This window comes from Hirundo rustica, chromosome 1 (genome assembly GCF_015227805.2).
Source record: "Hirundo rustica isolate bHirRus1 chromosome 1, bHirRus1.pri.v3, whole genome shotgun sequence".
Lineage (NCBI taxonomy): Eukaryota > Metazoa > Chordata > Aves > Passeriformes > Hirundinidae > Hirundo > Hirundo rustica.
In genome coordinates this window covers 89,541,590-89,562,476 of record NC_053450.1, presented here as the reverse complement: position 1 = coordinate 89,562,476, position 20,887 = coordinate 89,541,590, and the positions used below count along the sequence as shown (strand labels likewise).

Below are 20,887 nucleotides of genomic sequence, written 5' to 3'. Positions count from 1 at the left end.
GGGAGCAGGGCCGCCAGCCCTCTCCCGTGCGGGGCTCTCTCTCCGCGGCCATCGGCGGAGGGAAGCGGCGGAAGGCGCCGCCGGGTCCCGAACCCGCGGCCCTCGCTGCCGCACCCCGCGCCACCCCGGCGGCGCCCGGCTCGCGACCGGGCGTTATGCAAATGAGGGCGGGGCCAGGCGAATGAACGCTCTGCGCGCGGAGGGGGCGGAGCTATGCAAATGAGTCCGTAAGGCCGGCGGGCGGCGCGCGGCGGGGCGCGCAGAGCGCGCGGGGATGCGGCGGGGCGCGGAGCCGCAGCCATGAAGTACAAGGTGAGCGCCGCGGGGCTCGGCGGGGCCGGGCGGCTCGGGGCTGCCCTGCGCAGCCCCCCCAGGCCAGCCGTGTGCCCGCGGGCCGGCCGGGGCTCCCTTCTGCCCTCCCGTGCGCTGAGTGCGGGCGCAGAGCCCCGGGGAAGGTGTCCGCGGGGAGTGGGAAACGAGGGGGCAGCGGAGGGGACGGGCTGCGGGGACCTCCGGGGTGCTGCGTCGGTGTTGGCCGTGGGGGGAGAAGGAGCTCCCCTCGCTTTTCCCGGTGGTGCCGGCCCTGGATAACGGCGTGAGCCCGGGACCGCGGGAAAGGTGGCGGGGCGATGCGTGATGGCCAGGCGCGTTTGGGACGGGTACCCCCGATCCTTCCCGGGAACTCATTCACCGCCTTTCCAGCTGCTTGTGGAGGCTTCCTTGTCACGGTGCGGTCTGTGCGATGGATCACAAGCGAGGGGCAAAAAATCCCTTTTTTTTTTTTTTTCTTTTTTCTTTTTTAAATGGGTAACCTATCCCCCGTATTAATTCCTATCATCCCCCCTTATTAAATAATTGCTTTTAGCGACCTTTTACGAGAGGAGGTGGTGGCTGGTTGTTTTTTTTTGTTTGTTTGTTTGTTTGTTTTGTTTTGTTTTGTTTTTCAAAAGACCCAAACGTGGAACCTTTAATCCTAATACTACTCAAAAACGTCTGGGCAAGGTACAGAATTGCCCACGGGGCATTAGATTACTGTACAGACATACCGTAATCTTGTGTGATTGGAAAAAAAAGGGGGAGGGAAGGAAAAACTTTCCTTCCTCTGCCAAAAATAACTTCAGCATCAATAAAAAGGTGATTTTGGAAATGTCACACACTATATACTTACTTGGAGACTAAGTTGCTTTGGAAGTGAAGTCCATCTCCGTGCTGAACTTAGGCAGCACGGTGTGAGAGTGCTGATGCTGTGGCAGTGTGTGTGAGAAGTATGAGTGATACCCAGGTAAACGTGCACGGATTTTTATGCTCTTCTGTACATCTCTGAGCTCAGACCAAGTTTTCAGGGTCTCTCAAGCGAAACTTTGGGAAAGGTCAGAGTTAAGTTTCCAAAGCAACTGCCAGTTTCTCCATCTCATGGAAAGACAGGGGAAAAGAAATTGTGTTAGATGTAGGTTGACAAAGGTAATCCATTGCTTTGACAATTTTGATGTGGATCTCATGGCTTTTTTGGTTTTTGTTTGTTTTTGTTTTAATCACATCTCAAACCACTCATTTATCTGAAGTCTGAGATAAAATTCCTCTCTTCTCTTCCATCTACTCCACCTCTGATCAGTCCAGGTAGACTTTATACCTGCCTAGAGAAGGTGTCACTCTGAGCAGAAAACATCAGGCACTCGAGGGTTGAAGAGCCGTGTCACTGCTAGTCCAAAGCTCACAAACTGCTTTCAGGTTTGCCCAGGGCCAAGCAACACTTGTATCCCAGTATCAAAATAATAGCCCTGCATAGTTATAAAGATTCCTGATTTCTTGTATGTCGCCCAGTGGCACTGCAAAAATAGGGACAGATAAGGTGGCTCAAAGGGGGGAAGTTTTCCCTGCTCAGTTTCCTTTGCCATGTCTTGTGGGATTGAGCATTTTGGGTTTGGTTTGTGATTATGTAATTCTAGACAGAGAAGGCTGGACAGAGAAAGACCAAGCCATTATAAATAAATAAATAAATAAATAAAAAGAGAAGTTTGAGGGGTAAACCTTCTTGCTGGATTACGGTGTTTACTTTCCCTGGGAAATGTGAAGTAGTTACACTGTATAACTGGGACAAACATTCTTAGCTCTATTTCTTATCCCTTGTGTCATACACAAGGAAAATACCTGCACAGTCTTGGTTCTTTCTGTATTTTCTCTCTTCTTTTATTTTCCTATAGGATGACTTCTTTTTTTTTTCTTTAATTATTGTATACATGAAATAAAGGAACAGAGAATGCTCATGGTGTGCCTGGGGACATACCATCCTTTCAGAGGAGGCTTAGCATCCAGGTGCGGATTTGGCCCTCTTTAACCGTTCCTGGTGTTCTTGGGGCTTGTCATTCGTTACCTTCATTATGATAGTCCATAAGGCCTCATTTAAAGAAATAATGGAAATGCTTATTATAGTTTCATTCAAAGTTTTAACAGTAGGACAGAACAGGAACTGATTCATGGGTGAGACCCTAAGTATGTCTCTCCATCACTCATGACTTTGCTTTCAGTGTGACTAAACCCAAGGTCATTTCTGGTCGAGAAATCCTTTCTGCTATGCAATCTACGCATTTTGAATTCAGATGTTCTCAAAACTTGTTCCCTCCCTCTCTTCCTTCAATCTAAGCTTCTTTTATTGTCCATTGCATTCATTGCATTCTTTCATCTTAGTGCTCAAGTCTGAATCCTCTGAAAGGGAAAATCTCTGTGAATTTAGGCAATTTCAGAATTTTGCCTTACCTGTGTCTCTACACCGCTGTCTATCTTTTGCACACTGTGTGAAATTCAGTGATTATGTGACTGTCTAAAGCAAAGAGATATTTAACCCTAGGTCAGGTCCTGTTCTCCATGTACTACTTAAATGCCTGAGAACACAGAAGTTACTTTAGCTGAGCTATGGAAAGATGGGAAAGGTTAAGCATAAGAAATACTTACATTGGTTTGGAGCATTTCTTAGTCCTACTTGTCTAACTTTCAGAAACTGAAAGTTTTTGTAGGGGTACGGTTGTATGAGAGCAACACCTCAGTTCTTTGATGACAACAGCCTGCTTTTGTGTTGAATCCCCATGTACAGCAAAAGTGCATCCCATCGAGTTCTCACAGGACTCCATTGCAGTACTCTCTAATCCAGGAGGTAGGATCAGCCTTTTCTGACACCAAACCCAGGCTGTGATCCCAAGGATGGAGCAGTTACAGCTACAGTGTACTCTGTAGCGACAGAAATACCAGTGGGTTACCATGATGAGGGAAGGACATGGATGGGAGAGGGTATATCGGCCACCAATTCCAAGGCTCTTGTCTCAGGCAATAAAAATGCAGCAGAAGCAAAAGGGAGAAGACATTATCATAACAAGGCTTTTGTAGCTTGGTGGCTGTTCACATGCAAGACAAAATAAGAGGGGGAAGGAAGGAAGAAAAGGGGACTTATCTGTTTACTAAAACTTCCAAACAGAGAAAGAGGAGAGGGGAAAAAAAACTGCATTCCTTACCTCATTTAAGCCAAAAGGAATGACGTAGATGTAAAGTATGAGGTCTTGATTATCTATTTTTAGATAATTTGTTGGGCAAGGAAGAAACCTAAATAGGGTTCAAAATGCCTGCCATTTGTGCTAAGGCACAGTCCTGTAATATATAGACTTGATTACAATGTCTGCATGCCAAGACAAACAAAATAGTGTCCCTGGGAAGAAATACAATATTCCCAACCAGAAGTGCTTGTGAAAAGCTGCTTGTAACCCTGGCAATGAAAGACTTTGAGTGTTGGACCGTGTAAAAGGAAAAGAACTGTCTGTACTTTATTAACCAAGTCCTCTCTGTTTCATATATTTCTCACTCCTCTTCGTTTCACTTTTTTTTTTTCAGTACCTCAGCAATCACAGGGTGGCAATCAAACTGAGAAGTAAATAGGAACTGTAAAGCCTTGTAAAATGTAGTAGTAGAGGAAAAAATTGCCAAGGGGAAAACCTGTCCAATTTTGTGCTGTCTCTCTAACTGTCGTAAGTTTAGAATGAAAGTTTCATGATTTTTTTCTCACCTGTGCATGTACAGGGTGAGGTCTAGCAGGGTCAGGCCTAAGTCAGCAGCAGCACTAGTGAGATGTAGCCAGGACTGTCCTCTTCACAAAGCTTGGAGGGCCACTGTAATTTTCAGGTTCTGGCCTCTGTGTGCCCTCCTTCCCCTCTCGCCCTCCCATCAATAGGTTTATATTTGTATATTTAATAAAGGTGAGTGCTCCAGTACCCCAGGGTAGTTGAGAAACTCACACAGTTGTGTTCACTTGCCCTACCAAAGTTCTTGGTAGGATAGCAGAGTGCTTTTAATTCTGTTTTACAGGTGGAGCTGCTGAGGCTCAGGGATGTTTACAGGGCTTATTTTAGAGGAAGAGGAAGGGCCATCACAAAGCATTACAGCCAACAGCATGCAGGGGTTTTTTGCCTGATTTCTAAACTTCTGCCTTTTTATGATAACAGCTGCTCCTGAGTAATGTAGCTGTAAATCTATTTAATCATAAGCTGCTAGCCTAATCGGTCTCTGTCCAGTAGTTCCTAGTATTTGATGGGGTAGCAGAACTACCAAATGCCAAATAAAGAACTGCCTTCTTTATTTTTTGATAGTTCCAATTCAGTTTGATTCATGCATTAGATACTTTTACTCTTGCTTTTAAGGTCCTGCTAGAGGTTGCAGGTTGCACGTTAGGCCATTACTTGGCCTTGAGGCATCTTGATTCAACTCTACTGATTCCAAACAGTGCCATACTATCAAAAAACCTCAGTGAGGGGGACCTGTCAGATCAGGGAGCAGGAAAATTGTCTAATAGTAAGACTTTATGGAAACATCTTCTGCAAAGGAAAAATGACAGCACATTTCAGCGGTTATTGTGCTAGGCTGCAGAACTCTGCTTTTTTGCAGGATATTGGCTAGATGCTGGGGAAGTCTCATGAAGTGTTATTGTGAGCTTCTTAAAGTGTTGGAGCACAGTTCCTAAGACTGCAGACAAACTCACCTTTGGAATCTTACCATGTCAAGCCCAGCAACCGGTGGAGTTAGAAGACTATACTTGCACTGATCCCTGATCACTGGACACCGAACTCCTGTGTGTGGTGTCTGAGGAGAAATTTATATTAGTATATTGCCGGTGCTCCATTATGAGTACCAGAGTAATTGCAGCAAGGCCAGGTGCATCTAGTGCATACAAAAAAGTGAAAAAACAGGAGTACAGAGCTTCCTACTTGCCATATTGCTGTTATCAAAGGTGTTAGGGGCATGGGAGTGCCTTCTGCATCCAATAGATGTGCTTGGGTCACTTAGGGGCCAATGTGAGGTCACTTTTGCCTTGCTTATGTTATTTGGACTAACTTTTCACAGCATTTAAGTCCTTAGATCCTATTCAGACCAACAGCAATTAGGAACACACCTGTCTCCCAAGGTCCAGAGTTTAATTCCATTTTTAAAGCAACATGAGTGCTTAAAAAGAGTATGCACAGTGACTGCCTTGGCTGCAACACTTGTGGAGAAACCTCATCTTGTACTGTTCCCATTTCTGGCCACACTTGATGGAGACAAGTAGCTGAACTTCTTAGGATATTAAAGTCCACATGCCTCTCTAGGAACCCACTTTCAGTGACATCTGGAATCAGAAATGCATAAGTCACTTTTCAAGAAGCTTCTTTACGTAAAAGATGCTCTCTGAGCATCCATGAAAGCAGAGGACATCTCCTGTTGGAGCAGTACTCTGGGCCCTGAAAGGTGCTTTATGCCAAGCTTTCAGTAGGCTTGATCAGACACTCATCTGGGACTCTACTACGAAAACAGTATTTATGGCAGGTATTGAGCAATGTTTATTAAGTCAGGCTGCTGCTAAGTAAAGCTGCATGTAGAGGTACTGTCTGTAAATGGCTGCAGCTCTCAGCATCAGTGAAGCTGGGTCACTTTATAGCAGCTCAGAGTGCAGCCTCTGCATATTATTGCCTGATTATCACAGCCTGCTCTTGGCAAGTGCCCGTTTTCTTTTGCCTTTTGGTCTAGACATTACAGTAGTGGAAACTGTCTTAATTTTAAGGAGCTCATTTTTCCACAGCAGATTTGGACGTAGCTTGTGTTTGACGTGAAACAGGGCTGCTAAAGCCATAGTTCACACTCCTAGAAACACAAGAATGACAAAAATTGTATTTTTTTTTTTTTTTCTCTGTAGGGATGAGGCCAGTTCTTGCCTTTTCATTTTTATGTTGGTTTTGAAAACACTTTCTTCGCAGTTAGTGGATCAGCCTGCACAGAAAAGGAGGGGTAATAAGAATGGGTTTACTCTACAGGAATGCAGTCAGTACATCAGAAGCCCTTTCTTAAGCAGGCCTCGTCGACAGCAAGGTTGAAAATTTTAGCAATAGCAATACCATGAATCATTTGGTAACAACAAATCTCAGAAAATGCTGAAGGCGCCTAGGAGTAAATCTCAGTTCTTCCAGTGAGTGACCTGCTTAGCCGCAGACAGAGAGAGTAAGATAACAAACCATTAAAAAATCAGTCGTTCTCTTTCTAAAGAAGATTCTGATCCAAAGGGTTAAGTGCAAGACAACTAGAAGCGTGCACTCTGTTTAACATACAGCTAGCAGTAGGTAGGGTCATGAATGCCCTTGTCCTGTGGACTTTACATCCACTTAAAATGCTTAGGGTAATAAACCAATTTTTACTGCTATAGAAGGGTGTATTTACAGATAAGCAGATAGCTTCTTTTGTTTTATGTCTCTCTTTTTATACTGCTTTATTTTGTTTGCAACCCAGGAGCTGCCCAAACCAATCTCTCACACGATCAAGAATACAGCCAAAGTTGTGTTTCAGCCTGTGACTGAGCACAGTAACCAGAGATGCTTAAAACTCACACCTTCACCATCCCTCTTCTCCAGGGGTACACTTACCCAGAAAATGTCAGATTGCCAAAATCGAGCTGTTCTGGGAGGCTTGTTGACTTTTGGCCACTGCCCTGTAGAATGGAGATGACTGTGACTGGACCTGGCAAGCATCAGCTGCCAGCCAGGCTCGGTTCCCCTGGAATTCTGATTCACAGACAATGTGCTGCCTGTCCCACCAGCCTGCTAGGACTGGAAGGAGCCTGGAAAGAGGAGTTCCTGAGCTTGTTTTTCCTTAGTTAGCTGGGCTCTCAGGGCATCCCAAGCTGTAGCTGCTGTGTAGAATCCCAGATGGTGACACTAAACTGAAGAGTAGGATGGCCTTCCCTTCTAATGAATTTTTTTGAGAGACTTGGGGGAAGAGAAGCATGTCCTAGTTCATCTAAGTTCTAGCTTAAAAAAAAATAAAAAAAAAAGAAAAAAAAATCATACTTTTGAAAGCTGAAGACATCAAAGAAGTAAGTTGGTGGCAGTACTGAGGTCCTATGTCTACATAGCTATGGTTTCTTGACAATCAAGCTGTAATTGTTTCCCCAGAGCCACAGAAGGAAGGGTTAATTTTGAAAGGAGGGTTTTTTTTTTTTTTTTTTTTTTTTTTTTTTTTTTTTGTTTTTTTTTTTTTTTTATTTTAAGGAAACTTTGTCTGGGGGAAGACTGCTCACAAATGCCAGAAAATGAAAACTGAGAACTCAAAACACACGTTTTGGGATTCTTTCTTTCCGTACTTTCTTTTTTTTTTTTTTTTTTTTTTTTTTTTCCTTCTTCTGCTCTGCTTCTTCAATTCTTTAGCATTTAACATCCGATCTCCTTTCATTAAGTTTTTAATTGCTTGCCTGAGGGAAAGAGGTTAAGTTTTACATCTGCTTTTTGATTCTGATGTACTGTGGTTTAATCACAGTGAGATCATATTTACTCTAAGGGTATTGTTTGCATGCTTGATTTTTTTTTTTTTTTTCTCTCTCCCTGTTGATGTCACAAAAGGCACACAGCCCTCAGGCAGATTTGAAAAGGCCTTTTAAAGTCATGGAACGAGATCACACCCTTCCTTGGGTGGGGGGAAAGGAAACCGGTTACGAGGGTGAAACATATACAGAAAGCTTAGTGATTTAGGTGTGGTGGAATTTCCCAAAATATTAATAGATCTTGAAGGTAAGTCAGGGGAAGGAGCAGGGAGGATGGGATTTCGGCACTCCTGTGAAATCCCAGGAGCTCAGGGGGCAGAGGAATAAGAGGTGGATCCGTGCTGTGGATGTTTCTGTCGCCAGCCGTGCGTGGCGCCCGCGGTGGCAGCGCAGGGTGGGTGGTCCGAGAGCGCAGCAGCGCCGAGCATCGCTGCCGCGGGTTACCCGGGGCTGGGCGAGGGGCACCGCCTCAGCCGTGCCCCTTCCCGAGGGGCATTTCCTCAGCCGTGCCCCTTCCCGAGGGGCATTTCCTCAGCCGTGCCCCTTCCCGAGGGGCATTTCCTCAGCCGTGCCCCTTCCCGAGGGGCATTTCCTCAGCCGTGCCCCTTCCCGAGGAGCATTTCCTCAGCGGTGTCCCTTCCCGAGGGGCATTTCCTCAGCCGTGTTCCTTCCCGAGGGGCATTTCCTCAGCGGTGTCCCTTCCCGAGGGGCATTTCCTCAGCCGTGCCCCTTCCCGAGGGGCATTTCCTCACCCGTGCCCCTTCCCGAGGGGCATTTCCTCAGCCGTGCCCCTTCCCGAGGGGCATTTCCTCAGCCGTGCCCCTTCCCGAGGGGCATTTCCTCAGCCGTGCCCCTTCCCGAGGGGCATTTCCTCAGTGGTGTCCCTTCCCGAGGGGCATTTCCTCAGCGGTGTCCCTTCCCGAGGGGCATTTCCTCAGCCGTGCCCCTTCCCGAGGGGCATTTCCTCAGCCGTGCCCCTTCCCGAGGGGCATTTCCTCAGCCGTGCTCCTTCCCGAGGAGCATTTCCTCAGCCGTGCCCCTTCCCGAGGGGCATTTCCTCAGCCGTGCCCCTTCCCAAGGAGCATTTCCTCAGCCGTGCCCCTTCCCGAGGAGCGGCTCCCGCGGTGCCACGCCGGACACGGCGCTGCTGCGTAGGGAAAGGGAGCAGCCCCGCTCCTGCCAAAGTCCCGCTGCTCCGTGCCATTCACGTGGTGTTTGGGATACGGCACAGCCCTCGCGGCATCAGAAACATCTTATTTAACATGTAGGATATTGTGGTTCTGTGATCAGCTTTGTAATGCCTCTCAGCCCCTCTAACTGAAATAAAACTGGGCAAGCCAGTAAACCAAAACTCAGTCAACCGACAAAGGAATATCATCTGAGCAAACAAAGACACCCTGGGTGTTTTTTCCATTCTTCCCAATGTAGAATTATCATTTTGTTGTTCTCAACAGATACGGAGCCAGAAATCTTTCTTTTCAATTCACTTTTCCATTGTGAGACATCAGGTGTGGCAATAAGCTGATGTGCTCAGTGCAGAATAGTGAAGTGTTTTATTCACGCAGGCCAGAGCACCAGTTAGGATCTTTGTTCTAACCTTCATTTTCATATTTTTCCCTTTTTACTTACACCACCCCCCCACACACACACTTTTTCTAGCCCCCCAGTTCCTTCTGTCACAGACACGCATTTGGATTTTTGGATTCCCTCCCAAGCTGCAGGTTCACTGCTGTGCCTTCGGTTTTGCAAACTACTTTGCCAACTACCTCCAAAAAAAAAAAAAAAAAAAAAAAAAAAAAAAAAAAAAAAAAAAAAAAAAAAAAAAGAAGGAAAAAAAAAAGATACACAAATATCTCTTATTTACTTAAAATGGAGCAATTGTGATGCAACAAAAAGGGTTCTTAGACCAGAGCGCTTTTAGTCTCTCATGTATTTGTCCCATTTGAATCCCAGTCTTGAGTAAACCGATGGACCACATCAGCATCTTGGGCAGGAGTCTCAAGTGCCTGAGCCCTAGCTGGTCTGCTTGCCCACCCTGCTTGGTGGAGTATTGTGTCTGCAAAAACTGGCAGTGAATATTCCAGAGGATGACTGCCATAATGCCTACTTTGGCTTACCCAAGTGTGCTCCTGTAAGAATGGGAACATTCCCATTTTTTCTCCTTAACATTCTGTGTAACTTGACTCACTACCAAAAAACCAAAAAGTCGCAGGCAGGGCGAGCTCTGAAAATCAGGCCTCTCAGGCAGACAGAGGGGCTGGGACAGCTTGGTGGAACACTGAAATAAGGCACTTGCCTCTCTTGCCCTGCAGGAAGAAGGTTTTCTACATCTCAGCCTCCAGGCAGCTTGATCTACTTTAGCATGACTGACAGCCTCTGTTCCAGAGATGCACAGGACCAGAGAGTAAGGATACGTAGGGTGGATGAAGACCTGTCCTTCTTAGGGCTCTGCTGAGGCTGTTGGCTCATAGCTCTCTCATTAGCTGTGAAGCCAGTCTTCCAAATCTGTACATGGAAAACTGCTTTAATATCCATCCAGCAGGACTTGTGTTTGGGTGAGCAATGCAGAGAAGTACCTTCGCTAAACCAGAAACTTGTGGGTTTTGGTGTTAGAAAGCAAGAGAGTGCCTGAAAAGTAGAACTATGGGCTTTGCTTGAGGAGTGAACTGAAGCATTACCATAGTGAACATTTGCAACTGGGTTCTTTATTTTGTCATTAGCTGAGAGCCAAGGGGGCTCAGAGTTCCTAGAGCCAGGCTCAGGCTGACTTGGATGCTCACACAACACCCTGCTGGTGCAGAGGCTCTTTGATACGTGCTGTGGTATCACTTCCTGCCTCCTCTGCATAGCTGTAGGCATCATCTTGAGATAAAGAGCAAAAGTCTGCACATAGCTTGTTGCTAGGCATGAGTTGTTTCAGGTGTGCACGTGGATGGGGCTGTTACGGCCAAGCAAAGCCATTTCATAGTCCACTCCCCGTGTCACTGCCCACAGGGACCTGCCTAAGAACATGCCAGTGCAACTTTGTGTGTATCAGGTACTGCCTTTGCTGTTCACACTGCCTTCTTCCAAGTTTGAGCAGACCAGAAAAAGACATTTTTCAAAGCTGAGTGTCTTATTCAGTGACCTCTGTCTACTTCTATTAAGTAGCCTTTGTGATAGGTTGCTTGTTATAGATAGACCTGTTACCTACTGTGCCTCAAGTTGCTTTCCTTGCCAACACAGCACAATGAATGCTTTATTTCAGGGGCAGTGGCAGTGAGAAATAGAAAAGGAGATGGGAGCTGAAGGGAACTGAAGTTTAACTGTCCAGTGACTCTTGCACTGAAACCCTTCTGTCAGAAGGCACAATTGAGCTAAAATTTTCCTCTCTTCTACCAGTCCTGCTTGTAGGCAAACCGTGTATCTCAGAATAAAACTCACTTTTTATGGGATTTTCAGAACGATCCTTTTATCTCACAGGCAGATCATTATTGTTGGGCCTAATGCAGCCCTACAAGGGTATGTAAATGCTTAAGCTTACTTTGCAATAGCAGTCATTAATTTTTAAGAAATCTAAAAGATAGGAATCTGTATCGAAAATATTATGAGATGGATAACTAAAAGTGATCCAACCAAAATTAAGCTACTGGTTTGCTCACAGACATTGTCCCCACCTTTCCTTCCTTTGTTCCTCCCTTCCTACTCCCAAGCTGGCTAAACACAGGAGAGAAGCTGTTTCTCATTTTAAGAAACAGTTTGTCCAATAATAGAAAAAAAGGGTCCCACCCTCTTTCAGTGAAGAGCAGAGGCAGTTTTCCCAGTCCTGTTTGCACATAAATTCTACACGCAGGAAGCAATATCACAAAACAAGACAAAGCCGAACAAAACAATACGCCTCAGCAGCCAGGCACAGAGCGGGGATCAGTATCCTCATATTGCACCTCTGAGGGATGCAGCAGAAATTCTTTGAGCTTATGGTTGGTTGAGCCTTTTCCTCGAGCGTTCATTCATTGTGGAGCTGCCTGAGAGGAGTCAAGTTGGCAGCCCTGTGCTGGGAGCTTGGCACCGCCGCACTCGGCCCTTAAAGAGACCATTGTGTTTAATCTCCTAGCGTGTAATTTATTATTCCTGCGTTTGCTTCCATGGCTGTGGGCACCTCACACGCTCTCGTTACCCACGTCACTGGATGTGTTTATCTAACAGAAGTGGTAGATGTTTCCATTACTCTCTTTAACTCTTGCCTTTTCCCTCTGCTGCCACTTAGCCTCATCAACAAACACCCTCTTCATCCTCCAGACTGTGAATTACAGAATTCTATCAGTTGCCTTCACCGCAGAGAAGGGCAGCCAAAACAGATTGTGATCTTCAAAGTATTTTAGTATGTCTTCATCCAGCCGCAGATGTGTTAGCTGTCAATTGCAAGAGGCTAAGGAGAGAGTAGACACCTTTGACAGTCCTGTAAAGGACCTCACTAATGCAGCTGAATTTGGCCAGTAGTTCCTTCAACATCTGAGAAGAAAAATCATTTACAGAGTCTTATTTTTTTAAATTTGGGGTCTGCAAGTAGAACAGTTGACAGTTTTCAGAGCAGCATCTTTTGCTTACTGGGTCACGCATCCTAGGTACAAAGGAAAGGAAAATGCAGAGAATACAAATTGCACCTTTCTGGCTTCTGTCTAATGGACTTTAAATGGCATTAAAAGAAATCTCAGACGGAAGTTTCAAATCCCAGATTGACTTTACCTAGAGAGAGCTTGAAAGCTTTACTTCTGTCCCAACCAATGTAGAAAGTTGAGACCATGGGCACTGTAATCTGCATTTGATCCAGGGGGTATCCGTTTCAGTTCCATTTCTTTAAGACAGTTTCTGACACATGGCATCAGCAGAGTCTGCTGAGCCTTTTCCTGCAGTATGTTCCAGCTAAAATCCCCAGGCAGCAATCATTAGGGTCAGGCTCCCTTTTGCTCTGACCCGCTGACAACTGAGATAGCACTTTGTTTAACAGAAGACTGTAAAACTTCTGGTTTTCAGTGGTTTTACATGAGATGCTTTCTACTGCACTCATGAGCCAAAGTTAAGAGGAATTTAAGCTTCTTGAGAGCAAATGTGGGTTTTTTTGTTTTGCTTGTATGGAGCATTAACACAGTGGGGGCCTGACCTTGGCTTCAGTTGCCAGACATCCCAGTATTGCTAGCAAGGCTTGATGCAAAAGCTGAAGTGAGCCTTTCCAATCAACCATTAGTTGTAGAGAAACCCTCTTTACCTGAAATAGGGCTGCCACAGCACAGGGAGCTCAGGAGATTGGAGCTGTTGCACAGAGACCATAGGTGCTTTTGGATTTTGAGGAGGGCACCCCGCTGTACCTATCATGTGGTTAATTTACCTGGACCAAAGGAGAGCAACAGACACTTTGAGTCTTGGTCTTCTTAAAAGAAGCTGGTAGCTGCCAGTATCTTCATTTTATGAAGTGCAGCTGATTTGTTTAGCAAAACCATTTTTTTTTCCCTATCTAGCATCAGCTCTTTCCCCTGCTTTTACAGAACTTGAATTTGTAGTTCTGCATCTGTTGCCCTCCCTTTCTTTTACTGTTTATTGGGAATATAAGGGAACTTCTGTCCAACTTAGCAGTTGTGAGAACAAGCTCCAAGACAATTTTCTCGTTGCCCTTTCTCTGTTGCTGATTTGTCTAGGAAATGGCCAAGTTTTTTTTAGCATATAGTGATACTGCTGTGCTTTTGTCTTCTCATATCAGATCTTAGAGCTTCCTTGGTGCCAGTTCTCAGCTGAGTGGACGGATCCATGCCTTGTCAGAGCGAGTCCAATTAATTTCATGTAACTGTCCCCATGCTCTGAGCTGATGAGATCAATGAGAAGGAGTATTGATACATGGGCTACAATGCCCACAGAATCAAAAAATTATTCAGATTCATCAAATCCATGGAGATAAGGCCCACAAGTGTTGACAGTGTCTTTGATCAGAACTTCTTTCTGTGTGTGGAAAAGTAGAGACTACCATCTTGATCACCACAGCAGGTTAAAGGTACCTCTGTGGTTTCCAAAAGCTTTCCTTCTGTGGTCACAATTTTATTTTTCTCAAGGCTGATTCTGCTGACTCGTGAAAGTGACTGTGGCACTGTTTCTGAAGCTCATACTAAGCAATACTGTGTAGGAAGAATGAAGTGAGGGGAAACACAGAAGGTTTGCTTATCAGGAGCAGTGCCTTTGCTGCTGGCACCAAGCAACAGGCTTAGTGTTTCTGGTTCCAGTGCTTATTTGGAGGAATATTTTGCCTCCTTCACTGCTCCATCAGTGACTGGTGCTGGTGGCGTGGCTCTGGGCTATTTAAAAGGCCTTGGGGAAATGGCTGTGAAACAAGTGGCAGCCAATTAGTACAATTCACATGCTGGTGCCTGAGTTAACACCAACAATGAGAATCTGAAGCTGTTTGCAGCAAAGAAGCTCTTGAAGCACATCCAGACAGTGTTAACATGCTACATGCCAGGTGGTGAGAAGGTCACTGGGACAGAGATAATGAGCAGCTGGAAAAAAAAAAATTCACATGGGAACTTTTGTCTGCTCTAATTCTACCACCATTTCCGCTTTGTTCTGAGAATTGCTTTGCTGTAGAAGCTAATCAAGCTTTTCAAATACATTTAAACACCAAAGTATAGAAGAATATGCATTTAACGTTGATTTAGTCTGCTTGGTTTGTGCCTCCCCCACTCAGCTGTAATCTTCCTTCTTTATACAACTCCTCTCTGAAAGTCTTCTTTAAGTTGCACAGGCTCTAGTCCCATTACTAAATTTCCCCTGTGAAAGACACACTAGAAAGAAATGTGGCAGGATAGGAGATCAACTTGAATATTCAGGTTAGGCAGGGGCTTTTGTTTTCTGAGCTTCATGGATTCCACTAAGCAGTGTGGTTGACACAGCAAGAGCCATAGAGGTAGTGCTCAAGGAGAGACCACTGGTTTTGACCATGCTTAAATAATAGTTTTACAGTCCTGCCAAGGCATGGACAAAAATTGTTCCCTGCTTTATCTATGTTCTGTTATCTTAGTGTTGTTGACTGATGAGCTGAGTAGATGTACATCAGAGGGAATGATGGGCTCCAGTGCTGCTGTTTACATGGGAGTTCAAAATGGCAATCCTGCTTTTCCGAGCCAAAGCTTAATTTATACCGACCTCACTAATGATGCTGATGAAAGGCAAAGCCAGTGTTTCTCATACATTTGAAAGCTGATCTCCCATTCAGAGAAGAGGAAACTGATCTCGTGCCCTCCATTTCAACACTGCATGTCTTGGGAAATGCAAGTTCACCTACCTTTTATGTGACATCTGAGCTTATCCCCCTTCCATCCACCAGTCAGCCCTGCACACAGCCTGTTACACTGAGCAAGGTCAGATGAAAGTCTCTGTCTCAAGGACGCACAAGAATGATAGGAAAACATCAGTGTGTCAACAGGGAAAGATATAACAAGGGAGGGATGATTAAAAAAAAGTTCTGGTATGTCCAAGGAGGAGGATAAATATGACAGATAAAACCACTAAACTGTACTTGACGCTATTCCTTTGATATAGGAAAGATAAATTATTAAGACAGGTGCATATCCTTTTTGGTGTATTAGCACCATTTCAGTTTGTGTACTGCATCCAAATATTACAGCTTGAACACTCCAGATCTAGGGCTCTGTATATTTTTTCAAGTGCTTACAATTAGATTATAACCATTTCTGCTGACCGCCTTCACTGAAAATCATGCAGTCATGGAGCAGTTGTTTCCAACATGTCTGGAAATATCACCGGAGCCAAGAAATTAAATCTTCATCGCCTTTTTGAGGGATCCAAGAATGTTAGTGCAGACAGCCTGCCTACTTTCCATTGAATACCTTGGCCAGTTACGCAGTACTGGATGTGCCATAGAGGCCTGCAAAGAAAGAAGAAAGGGAGGTAGTTCCATCTGTGAGAGGAGGAGGTACTTATTAGTAACACATCACAGCCAACAATCTTACATCAGCTCAGAGCTGGCTTAAAACTTCATAGCAGAGGCACTGCTGGGAGTAGAGCCCCAGCAGGACAGAAGTCAAGGCAAGCTGCAAGGTCTGCCTGAAACACTGGGCAAATGCTTGGGGCTGGAGCTGTGTGAAGTTCCCTGTGTTAATGGTACTGCTCCACTTGACACAATCAAGCAAAATGCATCTAAGAGTGCTTAAACTATGTTGACACAAGTCAGAGACGCTCCTTGGCTGCCCTAAGACTCCTCTTCAGTTCCACACAGAGGCTCTTTATGGTTACATTCTTTGGCCCACAGGGATGGGCACTGCTTTCTTCATGGCACAGGCATGACCCCACTTGGGGCCACGGGGCACATTATTTTTTAAAATTACATTTTTCTCTTTAAGATCTTTTTACTGAAGGTGGAACTCAGAGGAACCATGTTCTTTGAAGTTGTTTTGGAGGTGTGGGGTGGTTGTTTTTTTTGTTTTTTTTTTTTTTTGTGGTGGTGGTTTTGAGGCAGTAGGGGAGAAAGTGTTTTACCTACTAAGCTGTGTTTTACCTCCTAAGCTACTGCTATGTTGTGCTGTGCCCCTGAAGAAGTTTGCAGAGAGTGAGAAGGCACAAAGCTACACGCAAAGACAAGCATCGTAGCTCAAAACCTGTGATGTTTTGTCAACTTCTGTTTTAGACAGTTTTTCTTACTCGGTGGTCTACAGATCCATCGCTTTAAGGCACCTGCAGATGTCAGCTAAAAAAAGCCAGGCCACCATCTTTGCACTAATGGGATCTGCACCTCCATGGAAAGTCTTTTGGGACCCCACAAATGTAAAAATGTTTGGGAAAAACTACTCTGGATTACTCACTCCTTGTGAGTCTTGTTCAGGTTTATTTTTAATGGCTGCTAGCTGGCCGTAGCAGTACACAGAGCACGTTCATAGGGAAATCAGTGTCAAGAGATGAAGGTACAAGCCCCTCATTCACAGGAAAAGCACCTCAGTGCCAGGAGCAGAACTCTCCTGACTTTATGTCTGTTCAGGTGACTAGGCCATATAAAGAGCTTCTATCTGCCCCACTGTTGCTGGAAAGTTTCTCACTGGCAGTGTTGCTAATGCATAAACCTCTCATTTTTCCAACTTGGGAGAGAGAAATCTTGTGATGTGTGGTTTCCCATGTTATTTTGATTTCCTGCACACTTCTTTTTCAAATTTAGTTCTAATTTCTTATCACTTAGAATGTGTTTGAAGGTACAGAAAAATTCTGGCTTGTTTGTTGATTGGCTATTCTTGCCTTTGTTTCTCCACAGAATCTTATGGCAAGAGCCCTGTACGACAACGTTCCCGAGTGTGCAGAAGAGCTGGCCTTCCGCAAGGGAGACATCCTGACCGTGATAGAGCAGAACACTGAGGGTCTGGAAGGATGGTGGCTCTGCTCCTTACACGGCCGGCAAGGCATCGTCCCTGGCAACCGTGTGAAACTCCTGATAGGTCCCGTGGTGCAGGACAGTCCTTCTGGCCAGGATATGCCCAGCTCAGGGCTGATGAATCAGCCCCTCAACCACCAAAAGATCTACCAAGTGCCAAGCTCACATGCCTCAGCACGGGACCCCGTCTACCAAGTGCCACCTTCCCACCAGAATCAGGGGATTTACCAGATACCCACTGGTCACGGTCTGGTGGGACAAGATATTTACCAGGTGCCGCCCTCCATGCAGAGGTGTTTTGATGGTCCAGCTGTGACTAACAAGGTGTGTGCATTTGCTTTACTTCATAGCTCCAAGCAACTCACTTGTGCTGAGAGAAGTATGTGATTCAGGTTCCTCCCAGGCTGAAGCACATTTGGCCTGTGGCACTCTCACATTATGTGTTCAAAAGATCTGCTACAGCAAGATGAATTCTCCCACTTACTAATGAACAGTTACATCATCTGCCCAAGTAATTTTTGTTTAATTAAGGATTACATACTGTCTTGCTGGAGCAGTCCCAGTGGGTCTGAACTACAAAGAGGAATCAATGATTGATGTGACAAGGGCCATACGTGTAAGAGTGAGGAAACAAGAGGATGATGATGGTGAGGGATGTTTTAATACTAAACCTAAACCTTTTAAGAGTGCACCTGATGTTTATCTACAGTTAAGTTTCTTGGTTGAAAGTGAGAGCTGCAGCAGCTCTGTGATGCAGCCATTACTGCATTATTGCAGCATGTAGGTCTCCCCTTATTCCTGCCATTCTTCTTAAGTTCTCCCCATCTTCTGCCGCTCCCTCATTTTACCTTCACAGGATACCTGCCAGGTACCCTGGTGACTGAAAAGGATTAAGGAAAATACCTAAGGAAGGAAGTATTACAAAGCCAAAAAGAAATTCTTTCAGTCCCTCCATTACCAGTTTAACAGTTCCAGATATCAGCAGCATCCTTACTTCTAGAGCTGAAAGCACAGCATTAATATCCAATTTATGTGAGCAGATGATGGCTCTCTCAGGAAGTTCTTTACTGGTTTAAACTTTCATCTAATTTAGATTGGCAAGACCATCTCTTTTGTGGTTTTCCCTCACATCACCTACAAGTCAGCCTTTTTCATATCAGCCTTTTGGAAGACATCTTCTAATGCTTTTATTTCCTGGTTATAATTTCATTTTCCTTGATAAGAATAAATGGATTCATTGCCTTCTGAGCAAGAGAGAAAGATCTGTGAAAACGTTCCAAGTCAATTTACAAAGAGGTTTGCTTGCTCAGCTTTTCCTTAGTTATGCTTTATAGGCTCTGCAAGAAGATAATACGAGAATATTTCACTTGCTGCACAGGCAGAGATAGGAGCTTTGTTGGAGCAATTAAATGGGCTTTCTTGATAAGTCCCATATATTTTTTCTCATTTTCTTCCTTCCATATAGACTACATACATTGAAATCTTTTCCAGGGTCAGTATGGTTTGCCTGTCCACAGTGGATACCCTCCAAGTTGGTGAGAGCCTGGTAAATAGCCTATTGATGGGGCAGCACAGAAGAGATCTCATGTTGGGGTATGGCTGTAGGAAACATTTTACAGCACTGTTCAGAGGTGCCTCAGCTATCCAGCTTGGGCACAGGAGATGCACCAGACAGCAGATCTTCACTAGGGCCTGTAGGAAAGCCCAAGGTATTAGTTTGGAATTAGAACTATGTACCTTCATTTTAGTACCTGCCTTGCCTAAATACTATTAGAATTGTTTGCTTAGCATAATGAATGTGTGTTTCTACTCCACACAGAAAAAAATTTCCAACTGATTAGAGATTTCTTCTCCCTCCTCCCACTCTCTCCAGCTCCAGTGAAAATAGCAGGCCATTCTGCATAAGCCTGTTGGCTGCTTAGGACTGTGCTAAAACCCTTGAAACACCAAGAGACTGAAATCTTTGTTTTAGTCTAAGTGCAAAGTTCTTGTTGAGATACAAAAATCAGAAACGATAACGCACCTGTTTTCCCCAAGTTTCTGCCTAGAAATTTTTTCAGCAACCTTGCTTATGATTTTTTCTGAATTCAAGTAATCTTTAGAAAATTATCTATTTGTTGGAGTTGTGACTTGCTTTCATTTAATTCCTTGCAACCCATGAAAGGCCAGCTATGCTGCTCACTGTAACATAACCAAACATGTATGTTTATAAAACATTTCATCCTCAATCAAAGTAAACACCAACCTGCTTAGCCCTAGCCAATATTTGCTACTTGCTTTAGTCTTGACTTAAGTTTGTTTAGCCTAAGAGTCCTTAGTCTCAGTATTCACTGTGTTGTATTAGTGGCTGGCGAACCTCATGGCAGCATCCTGCTTTGATCGGAGGTAGATATATCTCTTGCTCCTTGGACCTGCTCAGTTCTCCACTAAAAGGAGCCCATTGGGATTGAAACTGTGGCAGGCAAGAAACAATTTACTAGTGAAGGAGCTGTCTGAGGTAAAACTGCTCCTTTCCTTAATCATCCCGATCTTGCTAAGCTGCTTTTTTACACCTACAGCTGCAACTCTGCTAATGCCTTTGTGAAAGAAAAGCCTAATTAAAGGGAAGCACTTTAGCACTTGTCTCCTTTGTAGGAGGAAACAATCTGCCCTCCAAATCCTCCTCCTCTAGAGATCAGTAAAAACAATCCATAATATTAAGAAAAGCTGGGATCTTGAAGGTTTCATTTGAGGTCTCTTTGCTTTGTCTTCCAAAATGAGTAATATCTTTCCTCAGACTTGTGACACCTGCTTCAAAGGCTTAAATGAGCCACTCTGCCTCGTTCCATCGGCAGAATCAGCTGGTCAGCAAGCTGTGTATTTTGGCAGTCTTAAGGATGTTGAAGAGTTTTGCTGTTAGCTCTTGCTGTGTGCAGGTCTTCTCCCTTCCCATAGCAGTAGTTTGAGAAGAAAACCAGCAGCAGTTTCTGTGTTACCCCTTTCTGCACGTGTCTGCTTGCTCCCCTTGTGCAAACGTGTGGCTTGGCTGCCATACAGGTTCTGCAGGCAGGGCTGAGGAGCTGCTGTCAGGCAGGAATTGTCTAGCCTCGAGCAGCAGTAAATCAACAGCAGGCATGTTATTAAGCTGTGCTGAGGTAAGGCATCTCCTCAGCCAGCAAGGCAGAGTCAAAAAGGAGTCCTGAGGCAGGTAATTACAGTGATTAATTGATTCTGGCCAAACTGGTTGCTGACACCAGAGCTGTATTGGCTCCCTCTATCAAGTAAAAATAGCACCTTCTAGAACTCACTCCACCAATGACAGAGATAAGGAGGGGTGGTTTAAAATTAGCCTTGGTTAGCTCCAGGCTCTGCTGCAAGTTCAGTCACAAAACGGTTCCACCCCAAAGTGTGGAGAGCATCTGAGGGGCGTAAAGAGGTGAAAGCTGCATCTTAGAATTTATTCCCTTTCTGGGCTCTGCCTAGGAACTTACTCTCTTTTGCTGCAGCCAGCAAAGAGAAAGAACCTTCAGACAAATCTGACATTCAGGAAACCTGGATTTTATCCTTGTTGCAGAATTCTGCATGGTCTTGAGTGGTGCTTTTGCATCTCATCTGCAAACTATGTGGGTTAACTCATTCTGTACAGATTGCTTTGAGAATATCCTTTGGCTGTCAAAGCAAAGGTTCTT

At 44.8% G+C, this 20,887-nt stretch overlaps 1 protein-coding gene across 1 annotated transcript in view; it reads left to right on the top strand.

The window, feature by feature from the left end:
- Positions 1 to 267: 267 nt before the first annotated feature.
- NEDD9 (neural precursor cell expressed, developmentally down-regulated 9) overlaps positions 268 to 20,887 on the top strand; it is a 39,220-nt gene continuing 18,600 nt past the window's right edge. The window contains exons 1-2 of the mRNA XM_040073751.2: positions 268 to 312; positions 17,103 to 17,543. Of these exons, the coding sequence (XP_039929685.1) occupies positions 301 to 312; positions 17,103 to 17,543 (453 nt within the window). The 5' untranslated portion in view covers positions 268 to 300. The remainder of the gene's footprint in view (positions 313 to 17,102; positions 17,544 to 20,887) is intronic.